General features: G+C 38.8%; 2 protein-coding genes across 2 annotated transcripts; both read left to right on the top strand.

The window, feature by feature from the left end:
• Nucleotides 1–6: 6 nt before the first annotated feature.
• On the top strand, nt 7–11538 carry LOC129410334 (rho guanine nucleotide exchange factor 10-like). Its single transcript, XM_055158231.1, has 6 exons — nt 7–73; nt 603–760; nt 5076–5218; nt 6240–6414; nt 9800–9922; nt 10333–11538. The coding sequence occupies exons 1-6, from the start codon at nt 60–62 to the stop codon at nt 10782–10784; spliced, it is 1065 nt and encodes a 354-aa protein (XP_055014206.1). The 5' UTR covers nt 7–59; the 3' UTR covers nt 10785–11538.
• Nucleotides 11539–12527: 989 nt separating this feature from the next.
• On the top strand, nt 12528–17041 carry LOC110155482 (kelch repeat and BTB domain-containing protein 11). The gene is given in 3 exon segments (XM_020919588.2): nt 12528–13232; nt 13670–15525; nt 15528–17041. Coding segments are annotated over 2 exon segments (1869 nt in total). The 5' UTR covers nt 12528–13232; nt 13670–13751; the 3' UTR covers nt 15623–17041.
• The last annotated feature ends 7254 nt before the right edge of the window (nt 17042–24295 follow it).

The following is a 24295-nucleotide window of genomic DNA, read 5'->3' as shown; positions in this document are numbered from 1 at the left end:
CCGAGAACAACCACACACCACCAGGGAAAGCTGCTGAAAGCCCCACCGTGTGTTTGGGCATGGAGGAGGGCAGGTACAAAACAGTTCACAAATAATTCTGCATAAATAATAGTAGTTTTCAGATTCTTTAATATAAATGTAATAATGCCACAGATAGGGGGCAGTGGCTAGCTTTCCCTATTGATAACATGCACAATTTACATTGCAATTTCAAGAATAATCCAAAATGAATATAAAAAAATACTAAACAAAAAGTCTCATGACCAGCCGCTTGAACTTGCTAAACTGTAACAACCATCTAAGAAATATTTGTACTTTTAACTCCCATCCAATGTTGTAAAGTTATCTAATGTTGAGCATTGATAATATAATTTAGTAGGCCTATGCGCTATTTTTAATACACTAAAATCTGTACATCAACAATATAAATTATACTAGTCCCCCAACTTGAAAAAAATAAAAAATAATCTTGTAATGTCATCTGAAAGTCATGACTAAGCACTTCTATACTCGATGTGATGTAAAGTGTTGTTAAGTAAACCTTTGGTAATAAGTCTGATGAAATATTTCCATTTTCATCAGTTTTTTTTTTTTTTTTTCAGCATTATTGTGTACAAGAGCAGTCAGCGGTCAAAGAAAGTCCGTCTACAGCATTTCTTCACCCCAGACAAATCCACGGTGACCAGCCTTGTGTATCAGAAACACTGTCTCTATGTGGGCTTGGTGAGCGGCTCTGTGCTCGTCTACTCCAGATCTTCAGGTTTGTGTGCCTCCTCTGTCTTCTCCTCAGAGGTCTCTCTTTGTAATCTCTGTTTAGACTTTGAAATGGGTTAATTGAGTGTAATTACATGGGTTAAGTATATGTGACTGTGCAAAACAACAGCGTATTCACCTGGGAGGTTTGAATATAAAGACTAAAGTAAATATTTGGTCTGCTCTGAAACACCCAGTTTTATTGCTCAGTTTGAATGTGGGCTGTCTCTTTGTGCACCGTGTGAGAAATTTTATTACATACACTCAGAGCTTCTTATATTGAACCTTTTTTATTATCTTAAAAAAACATACACACACACATTTTCTTCAGGTTAGGGGTTGGCGATATTCAAATGAAATGAATCACAAAAATCTGAGAACTGGACCAAACTAAGTCTACATTAGGACTCAAACTGGGCTCAAACCAGACTCTTGTAAATGTGCGTGTAGTTGCCTTGGTCAATTTGTGAATGGATTGTGAAGTTAATCTCAGGCTGCAGTGATATTTCTGCACTACTATTCTGTATTTTTTATTAGCTTTAACATGATCCCTCTGCAGCTGCTTTATATGCACAATTTAACCTAATTTGACATCTTCACTATAACAATTTCGAAATGAACTTGTAGATCATGTTATTATGTCACTTAGTCCCTGCTCCATTGCCCTCCTGGCCTTGGTCTCCTCAGAGTGGATCTCAGGTCAGTGGGTCTTCTCTGCCGAGGGTTGCTGCTGAAGAAGCTGATCCATTCGTGGTGACCTATTTAAGCCTGTTCCTCCCGAGCACTGACACAAATGCAAAATAGATTTGGGCTGCATATTTTCTCTGCTGCGCTCATTTGATCAGTGTTTTGTAGCCAGTGTGTGCATGAAGTTAAGAATATGAATGCCTTGGGACAGAAGTTTTAGCCGTTACCGCTCACCATGTACTCCTTTTCTCAAGACTAAGATTGCTTTTAATTTTCCTTCCTCTGCCATGAAGAATATCTCAGAAATAAAGCTTTGTATAGCCTGAAATTACACCTAACTGGAAGCTTTTTCTTAAGATATTAAGATATATTCTCTAGTAGTTTTATTGCTATTCCTTTAACAAAAAATGTAAAGGTATTTCACGTACTACACCACATAATTATTGTGCATGTACCAACCTGTAACATAACTGTTTCAGTTTCAGTTGATGCACAATTATTATCTGTTGCAAGATTTTCCTGTTGCAAGGTTTTAATGGGCTGATACAAGACACAGGCTGAACTATTGCATATTGTAAACGCAGACTGTGTTTTGGCCGATAATTAAAGGCTCTTCCGAATCTGAATTTCTTTTTATTTATTTAATTTAATTCTTTAAATGTCACTGCTTCACCCATCAGATTTAGCTTCTTTGATATTCCTTTTAAATATGAACAGAGGTATTGTATTTGGATATTTTGTACTGCTGTTTTGGAGAGATTCAAATTCTCTTACATGAAATAAACCGCTGCACAAAGAGTTGACAGAAACATGCACTTACTGTCTAATCATGTTAAAAAGGGTATGACGTGATTTGTGCACTTCAAATTTTATGCAATAATTCTCAATCCAGACAATTACAGGCACATTTCAGCACATTTCTGTTGCACTGCTAATGGATTACTCATCGAGATCATAAAAAAGGAGAGAGATCCATTTTTATCAACATCACCCACTCCTAATAATGAATACATTTGTTAAAAAGTAAAGTATAATTATAAAATACTATGTTGAGGCTAAACCAGACTACCGTGCAGCTTCAGCGTGTAATGTAATGTTTGGTGGGTGCTGATGCTGTCGTCTCTTTGGCCTGTCCACTCAGCCTCATTCTGCCATGCTTGCTTGTTTGCACCGAGCTGCGTCATAGAGATTCAGCAAAGGGAACATGTCATAAGCACTCAGTAAAAGAATATTTTTGTTTTGTTTTGCCATCTTTCACAACGCTGCACAATATACACCACAATTAGTTCGAAATCAGAGTTTGAGTTGGTGCTAAGACTGCAGTCATTTACTTAATCCACTGTAAACAACTAAATATATAAAAAAAAAACTGCTAACTCCTCAGACCTCTGCAAACATGTTCTTAAATGCATCTAATTCTTGTATTCATTAAAAAAAGTTTGTATTTCAGTCTTTTTTCAAACGTTAATGCTCGTGGACTCATCAGAATCAATATTTTTAAACATGGGTTTCAAATCTTAATGCAATAACATATTTTCTAATAAAGCACATTATTCCACGGTTTGGCATTCACAGTTCATGTTCTATAAGCGCTTCTTTATGGTATGATTACTACAATAATATACACATGGCATTACTGGAATTCTGCTCCCACCTTGAGTTTGCTGAAGGAGCTTACCTTTTACTTCCGCTGTAATTATGGCAGCTTTACAAGAACATCTCTCTCTTTCTCTCTTACTGCGTGGTACTTCTTTCAATAGCAGTCTTTGTGCCTTTTCAAAACAAACACTACCGGTGTGGCCACATTTGCTTCTTGGACTAGATTACCCAGGGAGTGAGGTATCTGGCAAAAATTAACCTCCTACTGAACTCTTATGAAACAGAAAAATGTAAATTGACTCATTCCTTACCTTTGCTTACATTTTGTTACATATGGGACTGCACAATATATTACAATAGAACTGAAAATGCAGTTTGAGTTGCTGCATTTGTCAAATCACAAAGGTTACAATTGTTCAGATAACAGAATGTGCTAAATATTTTACACCTCTACAACTGTACTAAAAGGCTGGGAATTCTTGTCATTTTATTTTTCATTTTTCTCTCAAATGTGAATCCTCCTGGGGTTGGTTACATTGTGCCCTGTGAACAGAATATGTTAAACATATAATATACCACAAATGAATATTGCTCTTTTTTTCCAAAATCATGCAGCCCTTCTACCATCTCAAATCTGTCTAGTTTCGGTGCACGTATATTAAAAAGGCAGAGCTTGTGTTTTTTCTGTCCCAGAGCTGGCGCTGTAGGTGTCCGGGCACATGTTGAGCACTGTGTAGGAGGTGTGTGTGGGATACAGCTTCACTCTGACTAATGCCTCTCAACACATCTATATTCATAGTGATGTCTTTGGAGTCCATCAACAGCCAATGAGTTATACAGTCAGGAGGAAAAAATGCATTTTGTAATCACTAGTGCTATTGGATTTGCAATTTATGTTTTAAAATCAAGGCTCTGTTGGGAGTATGCAGTTGAAATTCATTCAGGACTAATAGCATTTAAAAGATGTCTAATGCGTGAATCGCGTGCTCTATGACTATGTGTTGGTAGCTATCTAAACTACACGGATAACATTTTGTTGCATATTAAAGGTGTGCTATGTGTGTGTCTTCGTGTGAGATTTTGAAGTGCTGTGCTCCTCTTGTGTGTATGTGGGTCATATGGGTAACAGCCAATAAAACAGAGCATCAGGGGCAGAGGAGTGACGGACACAGAGATGCAAGATACAAACTCAGGATAATGAGAAAATAATGAGAAGATTTTATTCCTCATCTCTCGTAAAGTGGTCAATTTAAAGTGCAGCATCTCATCCACATTAACCATAAAAATTGTCCTCCACAAATAATGATATCCAGTTCACAAAACCGCACTATTAATCCAGTTTGAAGCATTCTTTGAAAGTAAAAAGGCAAGAGTAGTTCCTCACATGTGTCTTTTTACATCCACACAGTGCACGGATCGAGGTGAAGCTGCAATTAGCCAATTAGAAATAGTGATTCTACTTCCTGTGAACTTTATCACCAACGTTTCATGCTTTAAAAACCCTGTATCTGAAGTATTGAACCACATTTCACAAATAATAACAACACAGTTTTGACATATCTAAACTAGAAGTGCAGAGCTCTAATCTTTTGAACACTTATGAGTGGTTTTACTGTAGACAGGAAACAACTGACATGATCGCACTCACAACTTTAAAGCCTGTGGTCTGCAGACATATCCTGCTGCGGTCTTTGCAATTTTAAGTCTCATAAGATTCTCCTTGTGTCTGTGGTGTGCGCTTTTTGTCTTAAGTCTCCATGGACCACCATGTCAAGTTACAGGTCAGATCTGTGGAGAGTTGGCCTCGTTACTTTCATTTTCAGTATAATTTCATGCAAAAAACACCTCCATGGAGACAAGCAGATGGATGTCCACTACAAAAGTTACATAGTGCACCTTTAAGAAAGAAGAAAAGTGTTATTATTGCACCATTTGAGAAGGGCCAATGAAAAACATATATTGTAGCCTCTGTAGATGGTAACAGAAAAAAACACATATACAGTTTAATTGAAACCAGTGTTGCTATTTTTGTCTAGATGGTTTGTGGAGCTCCGACAACCCTAAGGTGCTGAAGCTGGGCGTTTTACCCGTGAAGGCAATGCTGGCAGTGGAAGAGCACCTCTGGGCGTCATCAGGAGGGCAGGTTTTCATCATCAGCACCCAATCTCACACTGTTGAGGTATGGAACTAACTTGTCTTTCTGTTTTGATTGGATGTCTGGAGCATGTTAAACTAAAACAGAAAGCAATGAAAACTTTGCCACATATATTTACATTCAATAAGTCTTTTGAATGTAAACATATGGTCTATATCTGGGCACAAATTACACTTGGCATGCGTTGGATAAACTCACCATAAGAGTAGGAAATGGACACACCTGTTACAAGTCCAGGAATAGTACTGGTTTTCTGACATGCACTCGTTCATAATCAGTTTAACCCCATTAAGCTCATTATGTGGGACCACCTGCCTGCTTCACTCTCTTTCCCTCAAGGACTAGACCAGTTTGGGTATCGAAAAACATGAAACCGAAGGAAAGAAAAAAGGAAATGATTGGAATTTTTTTACTAACTGCAAAATAGGATACGCTTTGCCAGTGCTGGTAGTAAATCTGAACTTTCAAGTAAAAAGCACTGACACACTTTCGGCTGGCCTCCCTCTTTCCAAAAATAAGACCACCTCCACATGAAGCAGCGTGTGGTGAGATTATGTAACTCGCAGTGAAAGCCTGGTTTGTAGGCCTCCCAGGAACGGAAATTTTAATGAACGTGAAGCAGATATGTGAAACTGTAGATGACATTGATATTGTTTGTGTGGTGTTATAGGATTCAAAACATGCAACAAAAATATTCAGTCCTCTGACAGCATATGGACAGACTTTTCATTGTTTAGAGGTTGGGATAGGACAAGATAGGACAAGATATCATGACACAAGATCATCAAGACACATGTGGAAAACGATCTGATACTTTTTTCCAAAGTTAAATTTTGAGAGGCTACACATCAAAAATGCTGTTCTTCAGTGAGAACAAAAATATAACATTTAAAAATGTGACGTCAAATTTTGAATAACACAATAATAATTTAATAATTTAATAATAATAAAAAATATTGTCATTCTCGTGGAAGAAATACAAGAAAAAAATATCTTCTATATCTCTATAGATTTTTGATGAATACGTTGTATGTCCTACATCCAGAAGCAGCTGGAGGCTCACCAGGAGGAGGGCATGGTGGTGTCCCACATGGTGGTAGCTGGAGTGGGCATCTGGATTGCCTTTAGTTCTGGCTCCAGCCTCCGTCTTTTCCATACAGAGACCCTGGAGCACCTACAGGACATTAACATCGCCACGCCTGTCCAGAGTATACTGCCTGGTAAGAATCAAGTGTGATATTAACTCTATTTTAAGGCTAGTGTACTGTTACACTTGTATCTTATATAATAACAAGCAGAAAAATAAATTATACATAATTTGTACTATTTTCTACATGGTCTTCATTTGAAACATGGATTTGTTTGTCATTATGTACCTGAAGTGTCCAGTCCATCTGTAAACTAAAGGGACATTAAGAGTGACATACTGATACTAAAGTAAACCATAAAGACAGCTGCTTTCTGATAGTTCAGTGAAATACTTGACCTCATGTTGTCTGTCTACTGTCTACTGCACCACTTCTCAGTAATTAGCTGACATCACAGACAGCTTTGTTATTGCATGCCTGTCCAGTTTGTCATCTTTCGTATTTCAAGGCTCCCCCAGTCTAAATAGTGGCTCTGTACCCCTTTATTATGGGGCTATTGTTGGAGCACTTTTGAACCCATGCTGTCAGTTCCCAGCATGTGTGTATCTTATGGACATGTAGTATGGTAATAATAAGTTATACTTTATACCAAAAAGCACAATTGTGGTGAGACCATTGTTATCCATTAGTCAGTTTTAATCAGTGAAATGACACTTCTTTAAGGTATCTGGTGAACACTGGATGCATACTCTGGCTTCAGTCTAAACATGGTTGTTTGTATGAGATGTTTGTATGTGACGATTGTTAAGTCACTCGGGCATTTTTTTGGGAACTGTCATTTGCAGTATTACATCAGTGTTTACTCAATAAGCCAGTCTATGCATGCTTAGGATTATGTTGTCATGTTGTTTTGTTGTGTCAAAAACACTTTACTACTGCATTTGTATGAAACAATCCTTTGCTATTGTACTACATATTTTGTTTGGACAGCCAAAATTACTTTTTAATTATATAAAGAAAATCTCTGTATAGAATGCATGGGCCAGGGTAATAAATATTACTAATGCAATGTCTCCATGTTGCTCAAAATCTGATGTAACTAAAGGTGTCAGTCAGACAGCTGGACATGAGTGAACCCCTGTTACTGAAGTTCAAAAATAAGGGACTTGTCATCAGCCACAATCGTGTTGATGTTAACAACCAACAGTGGATCTGATCACAAGAAGCATTGTTGTTCTCTTATTACTAGTCCAGAATGCAGAGATAAGATCTTTTGGTTGGGTGCCATATTGCATTACAGCATAATGTATTCTTGGCCATCCTGCAGGAGAAAGACACATGGGGCGTTGCCATGAGCATGAATACCTCTAACAGGGCTTCTGTGTTAAGTCCACAAGGTGCCTGAGGTGGGGTTATTCTTCTCATGTTCACACATGTTAGAGCAATTCAGCATGCACTTTTCACTTCAGTCCTCTTTAATATGTTGTAGTGGTCTAACTAAGAGTCATTGTGCAGTTCACATTTTCAACAGAATTGCACTAATGTTCAGTCAAGGGTCATTCAAAGACTGTACTGTATGTATGTGCAGCTAATGACCCAGATAGAGAACAATTAGGACATGCTCATCAATTGGAAAATAGATTTATGTTACTGATCTTCTGTTTAAAACGGAAACGAGCGGCTAGTACTTTGATTAAACAAGTATTACAATCAATAGTAAAAGTGATGTGGGCATGTTGACAAAATTATTAAGATTTTATTCAAATGAATATATTAATATTGAGGAGTTTTGGTTGCAGTCCTCCATCATGAGCACAGTAGTGGTATGTCAGAGGATTGTGGCTTACTGCTGTGTTGATCTTAATGTCTTTGTCAGGATTGTTTGACCTAAATAGGCAGTCATGCGTGGTCAGATGGGACACAAACATAAAGGGGGGGGTCTGTAAATAACACCTCCAGATTTTCTGCTGTTTAGATGTCTTTTGTTGTAGACTACAGTTCAGTATCATGGACCATACTTCTAATCTACATCATTCTAATTGTACTGTATATTTTATGTTAATGACTGTATTATAGTCTTAATATGACATGTACTAGTATAATTACACTGCTGTGTGACATTTCTCCTCTTATCTTGAGTATTATGCCGATGTTTGGGATTTGGACTGGCCTCCTGCTGTTGGTTGTCGGGACTAAGTACAGATCAAAGTGATGCTTTGGTAAAGGATCAGGCTGCTTCGGACCATGTTGATGCTCGCTTGGGGTTTATTTTAGTTCACCCTCTGGGCGGGGAACTCCAAATATTATGAAAGTAGGAAGTTGAGCAAGGCTAGTCTATGTTTCTGTTCACTTTGGGCCCTCATTAGAAGCACATGTGGATGCTGTCCTGAGATTTTGGAAAAAGGACTCCACAGGTCGGTGGCTGTGACTATATCCCTCTGAGAATGTCAGAATGGCGTGAGTCTGCCCCATAAGAGGGGTCAGGTCTAGTGAGGAGGGTCAGACGGAGAGACTGGGAGTAATTTTTTCCAAATCTCTAGAGGATTACTTTTGAAGGAGGAAACTCAAGTCAAGCTGTTGCAGCAGTAATGACTCATGACAATCTTGCCTCCCACATAGGAGGACTGAGGGACTGGTACTGGAAAAATAGATATTCCTCTCCAATCACAAATGATGTGTGACTGTGGAACATATCTCTTTATAAATTGTCTCAGCCTGTAGATTGTGCGTTTGTGTCTCAGTGCAATGGTAATGTTCACAAATTATAACAAACACTATGAGTGTGTATACATGCACATCAGTATCCCGGTTATTAGCCATATCCCAGTTATGTCAGTATTGGGGTTACTGCGTATACATGCACCATCAAGAAACCAGGATACTCAAAAAACCCGATCATAACCGGGTTATTGATGTGCATGTATACGCACTCTATGTTCACTGCCATGCTCTTGCCTTTGGGTTCTACTAACTTCAACTAGTATTGTGTAGTGATTCTTCTGATTCTACCAAACTTGTGTCCCAAAAGAATCTGTACTACTTTCCTAATTACAGCATCATGCCTCACTTATTCCGTTACATAATGTTTTTGTATTTGTTTGTTTAGTGTGAAGAGTACCACAATGGTAATTTTGTCGTTGAAAAGAGCAGCTTTTATCCACGCTTCTCATTCTGTTTCCTTGGAGACCAATAACTGTTGAACATCATCACACTTACTGAAAAGGCACACCTCCCACCCCCACACACCACACAGTATTCAGACCTGCTCAAGTGGCTCATTACATATAAAGTCTTATATATACTTTTTGTATATTTCTCTAGTTGTAAGAATACCGTGACTTTGAACTGATATGGCGGTGCCTCTTACTTAGCTAGCTTAGCAGTTTTGGACAGGTAGTCAGTGAATCTGTTTCTGATTTTAAGCTATACTGCAGATTACCGTTAACAATTAGAAGTACAAGTCATTAAGTTGCTATTACTCATTTCTGATAAATACAATTACGTTTGTGTTTTGTAGGTAACCATAGAGTTTCTGTGAGCAGTTTGCTAGTGTGTCATGGACTGCTTTTGGTCGGCACCAATCTGGGGGTGACGGTGGGCCTATCAGTTCCCAGACTGCAGGGGATCCCCAAGGTGACAGGTAAGAGATGCCAGAGATACCACTTTCACACAGTCATGTGTATATAGCATGCATCAAAATAAGAAAAAGGAAAAATACAACATTGGTAATACTATTTAATGGTGTTAGAAGAGGTCTGCCATCTGCCTGTCTCCATAAAGATGTTATACTTTTGGCTGAGCTGTTCCACAGTATGGCATTAAACATATCTATCTCCATGGAGACAAGCAGGTGCCACCACTAAGTCAAACCACAGGTCAGATCTGTCAAGAGGAGATAGCAAAAATGATTTTTTTCAGGATCTTAGTTGTATTTTATGTGTAATGTCCATGTAGACAAGCAAATGAAGGACCCTCCACCAAAAACAAATTCCATAGTGCACCTGTAAGTGTTGTTAAGTGGGTATTAAGAATGTCGCCTTGTTTGTCTAGGTCGGGGTATGGTGTCCTTGCACGCTCACAGTGGACCAGTGAAGTTCCTCACTATGGCAGCTGCAGTTTGTAATCGCCCCTCATCCACAATACTGTCTAACACTGCCTCTGCCCAACCTGTTGAGCTCATGGATGGAGATGGCGCTGATCCTCCATCAGACTCAACCCTCACTCCGGCGCAGAGCAGAGGGGTGTGGCTGGGAGAGACAGGCTGCACCAGCATGGCTCTCCAAGACTCCCTCTCCTCCTCCTCCTGTGGCTCCCTGGCCCCCTCCCAGGGCTCCCTAGAGCATGGGCCCGAGGATGGGGCCCTGTACGACCTGCTGCATGACCCGTCCCACAAGCAGAGGGGCCGCCGCACCAACAAGGTCAGCGTCAGCTCTGTGCTTGTGGTCTCTGGGGGGTCTGGGCCACCGAAAAGTCAACAAGAAGACCAAACCATCACGCCATGAAGACACAACATCTAACATCATGATATGGCAGATCCCACTGATTAACATGTAAAGGACCAAAACACAAGACAAGCACAGAATGAGTCAAATGACAATTTCATTACTGAATATTTATGTTTCTGATACCAGAGCTGCTTCAAATATAAGTACCATAAGAACAAGAAAAGTGCATATTTAAAATGATAGTTATAACCACTGATACATAACAGTATTTGACAAAACTGTGTATTTAAAAAAGACTTGCTTGTTAATATGCTTTTCAACATAAGAGTGTATCATTCATTTGTAAACAGAGCTACTACTTATTTGTTTGCGTGCCATGTCACAACATAGAAATTCAGTATTTACATTTTGGAAATTGAATATGAATCTGTGGCCTTTGTAAGGTTACAATTCTGATTGGAATCATGTAACATATTTTATACAGACATTTCAAGGTTTAGACTGACCTTATGGAAGCATTGTAAGAATGTCTCAGGATTATGTTGGAAAGGACTGAAGATTGAATTTGTTTTTGTCAAATAAGTCGATCAATTTTTTAACACTGAACAGCTGTTAGGAAGGGCCTAAAAATCCTAACAAGAGAAAAAGGGAAATGATGACAAATATTTTGAACTGTCTTAGAGATGGGACTTCCTGGCTGGCCAGGTTTAGTTATGCATGTGCGGGATGTATTACTACTCATTTGTTTCCCCATTTGTCATTATGTAGGTTTGCTACAAGGATATTTAAAAATACATGTTTTATACTGCCACATTATTTTAAACTTGGATGTGTTTATTAACATTCATCTTAAACATTTTAGTGTCCCATTTGTGTTCTCAAAATAACAGTTACACTCCACACCAAACTTCTGTCATCTTTATTCTAGTGCTCTGATTCCTCCTGTCTGAACTCTTCCTCTCTGACTGTGTGCAGCCATCAGTACATGCTGTGACTAGCAATGTGCCTGGGGGGCCACAGGAACTGCGCCTGATACCACTCTTCCTGGATTTCTTCTCTCCCACTACGTCTAGAATGGGTCAAGACTTTCTCTCTCTTACGCCTACATTTACTGTTGCACAACCACCATCAGCTACACTCTGTTTGGTTATAGATGCAGTGTGGTGGGAAATCCCTTATGATATCTGCTCCAATTGTGGCAGCATTACTCTAATGATGTAATGCTTCTGACTTAAACTACATAAATTACAAGGTCGTTTATCAGTGTGTATGGGTGGATGCTGTATCATTACTTGTACATTTAGCTTTGTTTTCACTCTGTTCCTGAGGTTTCCATGGAGACCCTCATTTTGCATGTGTATGGATCATGAGCATAGCTTTGTACTCAGAATATCTGTCATTTAAACCTCCCAGCTGAATGCCCTTTAATCTCAGTGGGTTGATAGATGTATATGGACCGGGTGGTGGCGCCTCTCTATTTTTATATTTCTAAAGGGCAGTTGTAGACCTATGCTCTTTGAAAAGGGAGCAATGAACACTTTGAACAGTAAAAAAATACACAGTTTCTGATGACTGGAATTTTGATGCTGCGCAGGCCATGCTCTCTCTATTATTGCAGTATTGTTATGCACATTGGGAACTCCCAAACTGCACCAAATATTATTTTGGACTACTTATTTTACTTTACCAAAGTAAAATAAGTAGTCCTACAAGTTAATGGTAATGCATGTATACATTTACATTGCATATGCTTGTACATGTGTTGATTTTAGTGCGCATTTATTTTATTTGACCTACTTAAATATCGACAACTCCTCCCTGTTACATTTGACAGTATATTAACAGTAATTTATTCTTGTAGTCTGTACCAATCGTTATCCCAGACCGGGGGGATGCGTAAAGGAATGCGTCTCATCCAGCGCGCGTACAGATGGACAGATGGAGCCTCGTGTTAAGTGTAGGGTTAATACCAAGGAGGGGGCGTGGTTTAGATCAATATTAAAACCGCCTCACTGTAGTCTACTGTAAAGGGAAAAAAAAAAAAAAAACACACCCACACGACTAAAAGCCCAGTCCTGATGATGCTAGTAAACGCCCGCCCGTCAGTGCTGGACAGCTCCGTCTCCTGATAGCAAGAGGAGAGACAGGATGGGAACAGCGGCTCTCCTACGACTGTGAAGCCGAGTGAGGAGACTTGGCAGAGCTCCGACTGGGCTGATCTAAAGGAGGTGCGACCTGGACTGACTGGAGGATCGTCATTCTGCCTCGCCTTCTCCACAGAGCCTGGGCGATTTCACTCAAGACGCACATGAACAATTCGATACGCGGCAGGAGCAAAGTGGGAGACACGTCGGCTGCGTTTTTGTTGAATTAATCTAAGAATGCATCGGCGAGTTGCTTCGTCCATTATGATGGCAACTGCCCTTACGTAACTGAGCTTTGTGGAGGGACGAGCAGAGAAAGAAACTGGGTGCCGAGCTGTTTATTCGCAGCGGGAAAACGCAGGTAGGTCACGTCAAATTACTATCGTTGATGGAATGGTTAAACGACACAAATTACTCGTAAATACAGTATTTGGAAACTATTGGGCATTAAACTGTAAACTGCCTTTACAGACAAGTTTAATATTAAATGCAAACATCTATTCACAGTGATTTTTTTGTATTAATTCCTCCATCAGCGCAACACCCTTTGCGCATGCGCTTTTGCAAGTGTCCACATCCACAAATATTCAGAGTATGGCTTCATGGATTAAAATCAGTTACAAGGTTAAATGTGTTTGATGTAATATCCTGCATTTATAGGACAGTACTGGACTCCTTGTTTGTCTGTCCTCCTTTTTAAACAGCTGGATCTAAGAGAAGTAGAGATTAAATAGTCTCTTGATGTTTTTATGGGATTTTTTATTTATTTATTTTCTATTGATTCTTTGTTTCATTTAGGTGCAGAGAGAAGGCAGAAATCACTCCAGCTGGCAGACTATGTCCACTCAGCATGATCTGTGAAGCGTCCAACTAGTGTAACATGAGCGAGGACTGCGTGCAGGGAGGAGGGGCCGTCACCGTGGAGACCGATGCCACACTCCATGCAGCGACCTCTGACCTCGCAACGCCTGCTGATCTGAAAGATGGGAAGCTGGGTGCAAACTGTATCCACAATTTTCTTCAAGATGACGGGGAGATCAGCCCGCCACCTGTGGTCGAAAAGGAATATTTACTGGATGGGAGGTTGATAGATAATAATCACACGGCACAAAACAAAAATAACGGATCATATACCTCAACGTCAACAGAAACAAGTGCCCACATTGAAACCGCTCTGCCCAACCATTTCTCTAGCATGCACCAGAACTGCACTGCTAGTGAAAGCCACAATGGCGCCAGAGCTAAAGTGTCTTACCATGCAGATTCTTCAATGCACAACTCCGGCCAAACTGTCCAGGAAACAGACACTTTCAAGGACAGTGGCCAGGAAGCAGAAAAAAGCTTGTCGAAAAAAGAGGAGCCAGATTTAGTCATTGAAGTTGGCGGACAGACAATCAACGCACACAAGTCTGTCCTGGCTGAGAAAAGTGACTATTTCAAAGCTCGCCTGTCACGCAACATCCTCAAAGTGAAAGGGGTCAGCTACAAGACCATGTCCACATTAATAGATTATGTTTACACAGCTCATATGAATGTTAGCAAAGATAATGTCGTGGATGTTATCACCGGGGCTAAGATTTTGCAGATCCCCTGTGCCGTCCAGGCAGCTATGGATTGCATGTCTGAACAAATCACGGCAGAGAACTGCTACGAGATACTTACAATCGCCAAAAAGCAACGCCTAAGTGAGCTGAAAGAGACTGCGTATGGGTTCATGAGTGATAATTTCCTTCAAATACTCAAAGACCCCTCTGTGTACGGGCGTCTCACGGGATCTGAGAGGGACCTGGTTTTGAAGAAGAGAATGGAGGGGAAGCAGGTGCTGATGGTGGCGGAAGTCAATGATGTTTTTGATCGCGTTGGGAGCAGACCGCCAAGCCGCTGTGGAAGTCGTCCACAGAGTCCATTGTCGGTGGGGTCACTGGAGGACAACCATATGATTTACTACTACAATGAAACGGTAAACGACTGGACAGCCTTGACTTCGATGCCAGATGATCTCAACACTAAGGGCTGTGGGATCTGCACTATGTTTAATTACTTATTCGTGGCCGGGGGGATCAAGGGTAATGGAGAAAAAGGTAAAGTGTCTGATAAAGTATTCTGTTACAACCCGATCACCAACCGCTGGGCTGAGGTGCGGCCTCTGATCCAGGCCCGGGCGCAGCTAAAGCTCGTGTCTATGGACGGTTACTTGTATGCCATTGGAGGAGAATGTCTGTTCACTGTGGAGAAGTATGACCCCCGTATGGACAGATGGACCACAGTAGCTCCTCTCCCTAAAGGAGCGTTCGCAGTTGCCCACGAAGCCACAACCTGCAGTGGAGAGTTGTATGTATCTGGAGGCTCTCTGTTCTACCGGCTTCTGAAATACGATCCAAAGAGAGATGAGTGGCAAGAGTGTCCCTACAACAACAGCAGGAAGAAGTCAAGCGACATGGTGGCTCTGAAAAGCTTCATCTACAGATTTGATGTGAACCGCGAGCAAGGGATCAATGTGTTCAAGTATAACACCATAGTGAAAATGTGGCACGACTGCGCTTCACAGAAAATAGGGAGTCTTTTGCCCTTCAGATGCGCTGTCATTGGGAACTGTATCTACTGCGTGAACAAGAGCCAGACTCTGCAGTTTGTGGTGGAGGAGGAGAATGCCTATTTGTGGAGGAGATGCTCAAGGCGCCAGTGGAGGCTCGGGGCGTGCTGTTCCCTTTTGTTCTTACTTTGCCTGAAAAGACTGAGAAAGTTACATAATGGTCAGGTCCAGAATAACACTTAAGGGTGTGCTTTAGCCAAAATTCAATAAGCAAAACACATTATATAGACTTGTAAATGTCCACTGTGTCTCAATGTATTGATGGCTGCTTGCAATGTGAACTTTTGCATGGGAACTTAATGCATCTATGGGTGAAGCCTTAAAACTTTGTTTTGAATGGAAGCAACAGTATTTGATCTGAAACTGTAGATATGACTTGACAATATGAAGGTTACAGTTGGTGGGTGTCTAATCTCATGAGTCTTTGTAATGTTGTACTGTCCATCATGGTATCTAAACACCCTTATGTTTTGAAAGAGAGTATGGGGGAAAAAAAGATGGATATTGAATGTGCAATCTGAATGAGAAAAGGTGATATGCAAATGAAATGGCATTAGCTTCAAGTAAGCTTTGCTGTTAATCAAAATGGGAACTAGTGAAGTCTTGTACAAGGTTAATAAGATTTTCTAGGGTTTAACAGAAGCACTTTTGTTGTCCCGTCATTATGTTCTTTATTTTTAGATTGTTTAAGTTAAAAATAGCATGCTTAGTCATGCCCAAGTAAAAGCCTCTATATACTAGCTACTTCAACATCCTGGCATCTACATGTAGAATAACCAGTATGTTATGGTTAGCCTACTTTTATACAAATATACCTACTTCACTGGCCCTTAGGTCAAGTTTTTAAATGTACTAATTTAATATCTGGTTTTGTACCTAGGGGTAACAAAATTTTAAGCACAAGTTTGGATAGCACTAATGTGAATTCTTAATATGTCCTATATTAGGCTATAAATGAAAAAAAAATGTGCCAAAGAGTTAAACAGTGCTAATAACTTACTATTACTATTACAATTACTATTATATAAGTTTTGTCAGAATAAATTTACAATATGGACTCCTTTTATTAAATGCCATTTTTTGTATTCCCAATTCCCCAACTTACCCAGATTGTTGCCAAAAAAGAAAAGAGGTTAAAAGTCAAGACAAAGGCTTTTTCTGGCTGTCGAAAATTGCTACGAGGCTTCATCTTTGGTTATAAACTTTAAAGACACAAATAAATGTGATTTTGTTACATCATGGCCACCTTCACTTTGAATGATGTTTATACAATGTCCATTTTTAGCTGCACTAATCCTTGCAGTGCTGTGGGGGACACGTGGCTAAATGCTTTTGATAGAGTTTGTATGGACAGTGTGACAGGCGTCGTTGATGTGGTGTAACATTTGGTAACTTGCTGGCTACACAGTCTGTATTTTGTTACTTTTCTATGGAGCGTGGAGCTTTTGATATGCTGCTGTGATGGACATGTTTGAGGTCGACACTTTTGTTGATGACATTTGAAGTGGCCTGACGAAATAACTTTGGATATGTCCAAATTAAGTGCTTCGAATAAAACATTTGTCTTTGAAAGAAAATGTCTGGTTTCTGTTTACCACTGAACATAGCCTCTCTCATTGGTTTAGTCAGACTGCCACCTCCTGGTCAAACAGGAATATTACATCATTTTTAGGGCATTTTTTCTTTTTTCTTTCTTTTTTTTTTTTTGTAAAAAGAATTACACAGGCTTACATTCAGCGTTTAAGCCCGACTTCATTCCACTGGTAATAGTAAATTTGCAATGTTGGCTTGGCAGAGCTAGAGAGAGTGACAAAATAATGAAGCAGTTATTAAAGATGAGATGTACCTATAATGTTGTAATCTTAGCCATTACTAATCATTACCAGTATTTATATATATTTATATATATATATTTACATTTTTATTGACCTTTATGAACAAGTCTATTGATTAACAAACATTCAAGTTAAAGATCCCGTGTGACGTTTTGTCTCCCCCACTTGTAATTGAGTGATTGGCCACTGGGGGGCAGTATGTGATCGATATAAAAATTAACCTCTCAAAGTGACACACATAGCCACGCTGTTTTTTTTGTTTTTTTTGTTTTTTTTTTTTTTTTTTTTTTTTTTTTTTTTTGAGGGCATAAGGGGCAGTTCTGCGGGTTGAGGTCAAACGAATTTAGAAGCCTAATGTGAGAGTGGGCAATATGAACCAAAATAAAAATAAATATCACTTTTTTATTTTTATTATGATATTCTGATTCTGATGATTTTTTTTATTTTTTATTTTATTTGTTTCAGCAAGGTAAAACAAAATCAACAACATAAATCAACAACAAAAGCAAAACAAAGATATGTACATGTACATATTGGGACCTGGTGCTCAAAAGAAGTAGGATGAAGTTTTTTAAAAATTACATAAACTTATAATGTCCTACTCCAATTGTTTTACATAATCAAATGGTTGACACATTTTTTTCCCACAAATAATCATAATCGAACTACATTTCTACATTCCACCAGAAATGTGGAAGTTTTTGCTAATTTTCAGAGGGATGGGGAGGGAATAGCTAATAGATAAGCAGAAAATGAGAAAATGAGAGAAAGAAGGTCAAAGAAAAAAACAAAAAACAAATCCACAGTGATGTTAAGTTTTATCAAATATGCAGCATTTTAAGTTTGACATTGTCAGTAGTTGGGTAAATCACTGGAACACCATAGACTAACATCAATTAAAGTAAAAAAAAGACAATTTCATATAATGTGTCCCCTTTTTACTGTTCAAAAATACCTTAAAAATATGCATTCTTACAGGCTCCCCTCTCCACAAATCTGACCTGTTAGCCCTTGTATCACTACGGGAAATACAAATTCAGTTCTAGGCTTTAAGGACAATACAGTTTTGTTGGTAACAGAAGAGTTTAAAATGGACCATGGTGACAAAAGCGTTTCTGGCACAGGTAGTTAGTGTTTAGACTAGCAGCTAATCTTCTGTTCACATTGTGAATGTTCTTAGAGAATTATAATTAAGTTTCTATAATTGGTTTTAGTCATTTGAATGCAGAGCTTGTTAAATCTGTCTCATTTTACCTACAGCTAAGCATACCCATTAAGGACTCTCTGATTTTGAACTGCTTTGTTCAAAAATAAAGAACTAGTGATTTAGGCTTCTCAGCAGAGTGCCAATTGATCTAAAATCTTAAAAGAGAGAAGATAAAATTTGAAATGACTTCACAACAGCTTATGTGATAAGCCTCTGAATCGCTCTAAGCAGCCTCTTTCTTGTCAAATGGCACAGAGATTTTATGTTGCAAATGTGGCAGTGTCTTTTAATTTCCAGTTGATTATCTATGATTATGCACTAACTTGCACCGCCTTTATAGAGTAAAAAAGTGCTATAAATGAGAATCACCAGAGAAAAGTATGGCCCGGGGAGAGGCATCAAGTAATGTGCTTTTCTATATCCACCCGCATTCCCTCATTTCTTGCCATTTGAATAAACCCAGAATTATTTACACCTTCAAGGCAACTCGACTGAACCGTACATCAGTCAATTAGTTAATCAGAAATTTTCTGTGATTTCAGTTTAGCGTGCAGTCCTTGGCTCCCTCTGGTCCCCCCCTTTTTAGTCTCCCATCCTGACAGTGACAAATTACTCCTCTGCTTGGCGAGATTGAAAATTAAAAGCATTTAAAGTTGCTCATGCATTTATGCTAATGAGAATTTCAGATATGATTTGCATGCGAAAGAGGCTAGTCGGAGAGCTCATCATTGGCCCCAGCACCTCCAGCCAATTTCTCCAGGCAAAGCTTTTCACTGAAGATTTTAGCAGAGGAGAAAATGTTGTTTGTAAACATGCTTGATATGCAAGAATTAGCTGGTCTACTTTTGCTCAAATAGCCTACCAGAAATCATATTGTTGCTTTCATACCATTCTCTGTCTTCATGCTCCATTTTGTCTCCAGACCTGAGTCAAATGAGGTCATTGTGTCAGGGCCTGTCACATCACTCAGCAGGGGAACGCTAATGACGACGCACACTCACTGCTGGTGCTGTCTGTGTCAATGCCGAGAAGAACAATATATTTAAGACCTGACATGCTCCTTCACGCTGTACGCCATGGCAAAAACGACATCACCGTATTACCCAAGTACAGGATAATATGGCTAACATCAGCAGACTATTAACTAGACCTACAGCTACAGTATTTATTTTATTCACTTTTTATACAACTTTTCTGGAAAGGTATACAATAGATAAAGCAAACATGTAAATTAAATATATATATATATATATATATATATATATATATATATATATATATATATATATATATATATATATATATATATATATATATATGATGCTCTATGCTCTGGGTGTGGGTGGGCCTGGTGTCCCCCTGGTGGTGAACAATGAAACCACCACTGTATCCTCACTGTAAATGTCTGTTTATTATAGAGAGGCATACTTAAAGTGTTGACAAAGAGACAGCTGTCTCTCTGTTATTAAAACATTTCTAAAATATAATAATAAGTCTATTTATGTTAAAGGCATCAATCTTGCTCTGAAACAACCATCTCTTGGTTATTAGTAATATTGCTACCTCAAGCTCCAACTTGGATTATGTAAAAATACTACCACTGCTGTTTAAAATATCAGCATCACATTGTTTTGTGATCAAATGTAATCCATGTTTTAGGGATGAACAGAAAGATTTTGTTTTTACCTAAAGTACAATTATGTAACAATTGTGCATGACAGGTGTACATATTTTTGAATTATTATTTTGTTTGGTGGGATGGTAGCCTACATGTACTTATCATACTTTTACACCTGTCAAGGCCCAGGCAGCAAGAGACAGTTTGTTTACCCTAATGATGAATTGTACTTTAATCTGGATATCTAAAAGGAAAACTTACAAAATTCACAAATGCTGAAACTGATTGTTTATTGCGTGCCATGAAGTAGAACTACCTCCTCTTCTTCTGCAGTCTGTTGATGACCTCCTGCCACACCTCCTCCTTCATTACCATAGTGTTTTGGAGCTCTTTATTCACTTGCTTTAGAGCAAAGTTGTTCTCTTCCGAGGTGGTCAGAGAGACAGTCATCTCTTCTGCGCCTCTGTGGTCTGTGCCATCCACAGTTGTTCCTTGTGGATCTTCTTGAGGCTCTCCATCTAGTCCCTGGTGTTCTTCTCTTGCTTTGTCAGATTCTGCTGCTCCTGTAAAGCCTTCTCTTTCTCTGTGGATTGGAGGACTTCAGTGTTGTGTTTTTCTTGGCTGAGGGTTGACCTGAGTGCTTTCTCTACAGACTCCAGCCTGACCTTCTCCTGCAGGGTTTGGAGTTTGCTCTTAGCCTCTGTGGTGATGTTCCTCTGCTCTGTCAAAGCAGATGCTAGAGTAGACACTTCTTTCTTCAGCTCCTGGTTTTCTATCTCCTGCTCCGCCAGTCTGTCTGAGTCTCTTTCCCTTGTTCCAGGGCAGATTTGAGTGTGTCCACTTCAGTTGACAGCTTGTGCCTCTGTCTCTTCAGGCAGTCCACTCTGCTCTTTGGTCCTGGTCCTTCTGGTCGACGACTTTCTTCAGAGCCTCCTTCTCCTCCTGCTCTTTTTTCAGTCTCTGTTCCAGAGCAGTGACCTCATGGGATTTCACAGTGAGATCCAGGAGATGCTGTGCTCTCTTTTCTCTTGACACCACTATAACTTTAAGGCGGGAATTGTCTTTTTTCAGTTTTTTTCATACTCACTTTTCATACCTCCACAGCTTTCTTGGCTTTCTCCACCTCTTCATGAAAAGCCTGCTTTTTTTTAGAAGTTTGATTTTAGCCTCTTTGGCTTCTAGCACCTTTTGTGTTCTCTGTTGACTTGTTCCATCCAATGACCACACTGGGCTCTCACCAACGAGCTGATATATACCTGTATACCTGATGTTCCTCCCGTTCTTCCTTTTGCATCTCTTTTAGTTCCTGATTCTCTTTGAGCAGATCTTCTACAAAGGACACCTTGTCCTCTGTGGCTTGAGAAGAGTTTATGTACCTGAGAGTGTAACACTTGTGTATGTTACTGTATGTCTGTGATATTTTCCATGGCCACTGCTTCTAGGAGCAGGGCTTAACATGACTTTCTGTGCTTTTTACGGTTCATGATCACATTGGCTGTTATGTGCAGTTATGAGCAGAATCATGTGCACACAGAGTTCAAAGAACCAGGTGAGCTGTGACATTATGACATCCAAGCCACAGAATAAACTCAACAATGGCCTCTTGCCATAGAAATCTATATACAGTGTTGTTATTGATCCTTTTGCAATGAAACTATACTGGGGGTGTTCTACATGTATCTCTAATGGAGTGTTTCGCAGTTACCATGATGACATAATGCGCACATTAGCTGTCAAAGTTTTAAGATTGTTATTAGATGAATAATAGAAACAGAACTCATCAACATTTGTGAATTTACTTTTTGGATATTTCATGGCAAAATGCAACATTATTAAAAGGAAAATTTGGTTCTTGCTCATCACATACTAGGATCTGAAAATATGCTTAGGCACAAATCTTCAAAACTACTCAGAACTATATAATAGATTATATTCTGAAACTAATTATTTTAACCACTTCACATAAATGATGAAATGTGTATGATATTTGAATTCACCATTTTGACACACTTTGCATGATACCCAAAAAATAAAAATCTATGAAAATCAATTATGTAAACTTCCATAAGACCTTTGCCCAATTGCAATATTTTCATCTTAAATAAATATGCAGTTGATTCACAGTTAGTCGGTAAACTATCATGCTTCAAACAATAACATCATAGTAAAGATACAATAAAGTCAAAGTAAAAAGTTTGTCTTTACATCAACTGACCACAATCAAAAAGTTAAAGGGCCCATATAGCACTATTTTCTGATCTATGTAGGAGTGTTATTTTCTCATCAAGAACATACCTAGGGTTTTGTTTTGTTTCTTGTTTCATTCACCCATGTTTAACACACAAATCCTGCATATTTAACTCCTCTACCAAAAAGAATACACTCCATTCACCTTCACTAAAATCATTTGGATAATTTCAGCCCTGAAATCTCTACTGAACTAAAGATAAAAAAGCAGCTGTTAAGTTTAAAACTACCACTACATGACATCACAAGGTGGAACAGACCATTTTGAGTTTTGGAGATGTAAACAGACTAATAATAATAATAAAGGATTACTGAAACGTGATTGAAACAAAACAAAAAAAGATTACAAGAATCAATTTTGTGTAATATATGACCTTTAGTTAAATATGTAATCTAACCTTTGATATGCATTCATTAATTATAGTTCATTTTCAGGCATGCAAAATAAAAACGTACACATATAACCGCTTTGATGAATCCTTTTGTTTTGCGATAAAGGCAGAAGACTCAGGAGTCGGAGGATTAGCTCTGCTCACTGATTTGTTTTCCGTGTGTAAGCTCCTGCTCGGTGGAAGTCTCTAAATATCAAAGCACGCTCTTCCTTGTGTTTGTCTCTAAATGATTGTAACCTTGGAAACGCGATGTATTAATGAAGGGGGAAAATGAAACGCAACTTTAATTTGTCTGTGTGTCTGAGGTGAACGGATTAGCTGTGATTGAGGTGTAGATGAGGAAGGGAAAGCGTTGACATGACACTTGTATTTGTCATCATGTCATTTCAAGGAGGATGCTGCAGCAATTATGGCTACGGCTACACTGCAATTAAAAGCGCTAGTATTCATTAATTATTTTGATATGAATTTTTCAGTGGCCGGTGAGATGATTGCCACTGAGCTCGGTCGCACCAATTATGCAGTTTAATTAGAAGTGTCAATATTAAGAAATAATTAAACTTGAAGATGCATTTAAGTTGTCAGAAGACTGGAAAAGTTATGGCCAGCTTTCCACTCATGTTTTCTGTAATATGCTTCACATTGATTTGTAAATTAAAGATGAGGTTTTGATCTATGGGTATGGCAAAGTGAACTAGATTGTAAGTTACATGAAACTATAATTTGCTCTAGGATAGAAAAGGTTTAAAGAGCCTGTTTTATGCCATTTTCCCATCTATGTTATAATGTTGAGTTCTAATGTTAATATGTTGAGTTCTTTTTTCAGGAAACATATACACCTTAACTAGAATCATTTGGATAATTTCAGCCCTGAAATTGATAATCTCTACTGAATTAGAGGTAAAAGGTAGCCGTTAACTTGAAAACTACCTCTTCATGACATCAGAAGGTAGAACAGAGCATTTTGAGTTTTGGGAACGTAGACAGACTAATGACACAGGGTTCCTCAAACATATGTAAATGAAACCAAACACAACTCAAGATATGTTTTTGAGGAGTTAAAAACATTATATCATGACTTAAAGCTCATAAGAGTAAATAGACATAGGACCTTTAAAGGTGCATTGTGTAATCTTTGTCTTTGTTTTTTGCTTTGTCTAGAACAGACATGTCAAACTCAGGCCAGGGGACCAAATTTGACCTGTGAAATCATATCAAATATGTATTAGAGCTGGTTCTCTGGCTACAGATACAGACATAATTTATTTAAACATTTGTTATTATTTTATATTATGCTTGTTCTGGATTAACTGTTTAACCAAAACTATCATTAAACATTTCAGAAAAGGTTTAACATTACATATCACAAAAGAAGAGAAAACATGCAGATGTTGTTGAAATTGTTCAATAAATATTTATTTTGGCCCACAACTTAGTCCCACTTTTTAATTTTGGCCCTCTGTTAATTTGAGTTTGACACCTCTGGTCTAGAATGTTTCACAGGATGGTATTAAACCTTTTTATCCTCATGG

The sequence above is a fragment of the Boleophthalmus pectinirostris genome, unplaced genomic scaffold (genome assembly GCF_026225935.1).
Source record: "Boleophthalmus pectinirostris isolate CB_2022bp ecotype Guang Dong unplaced genomic scaffold, ASM2622593v1 HiC_scaffold_10, whole genome shotgun sequence".
NCBI classification, from domain to species: Eukaryota; Metazoa; Chordata; class Actinopteri; order Gobiiformes; family Gobiidae; genus Boleophthalmus; species Boleophthalmus pectinirostris.
This window is presented reverse-complemented; position numbering and strand designations above follow the sequence as displayed.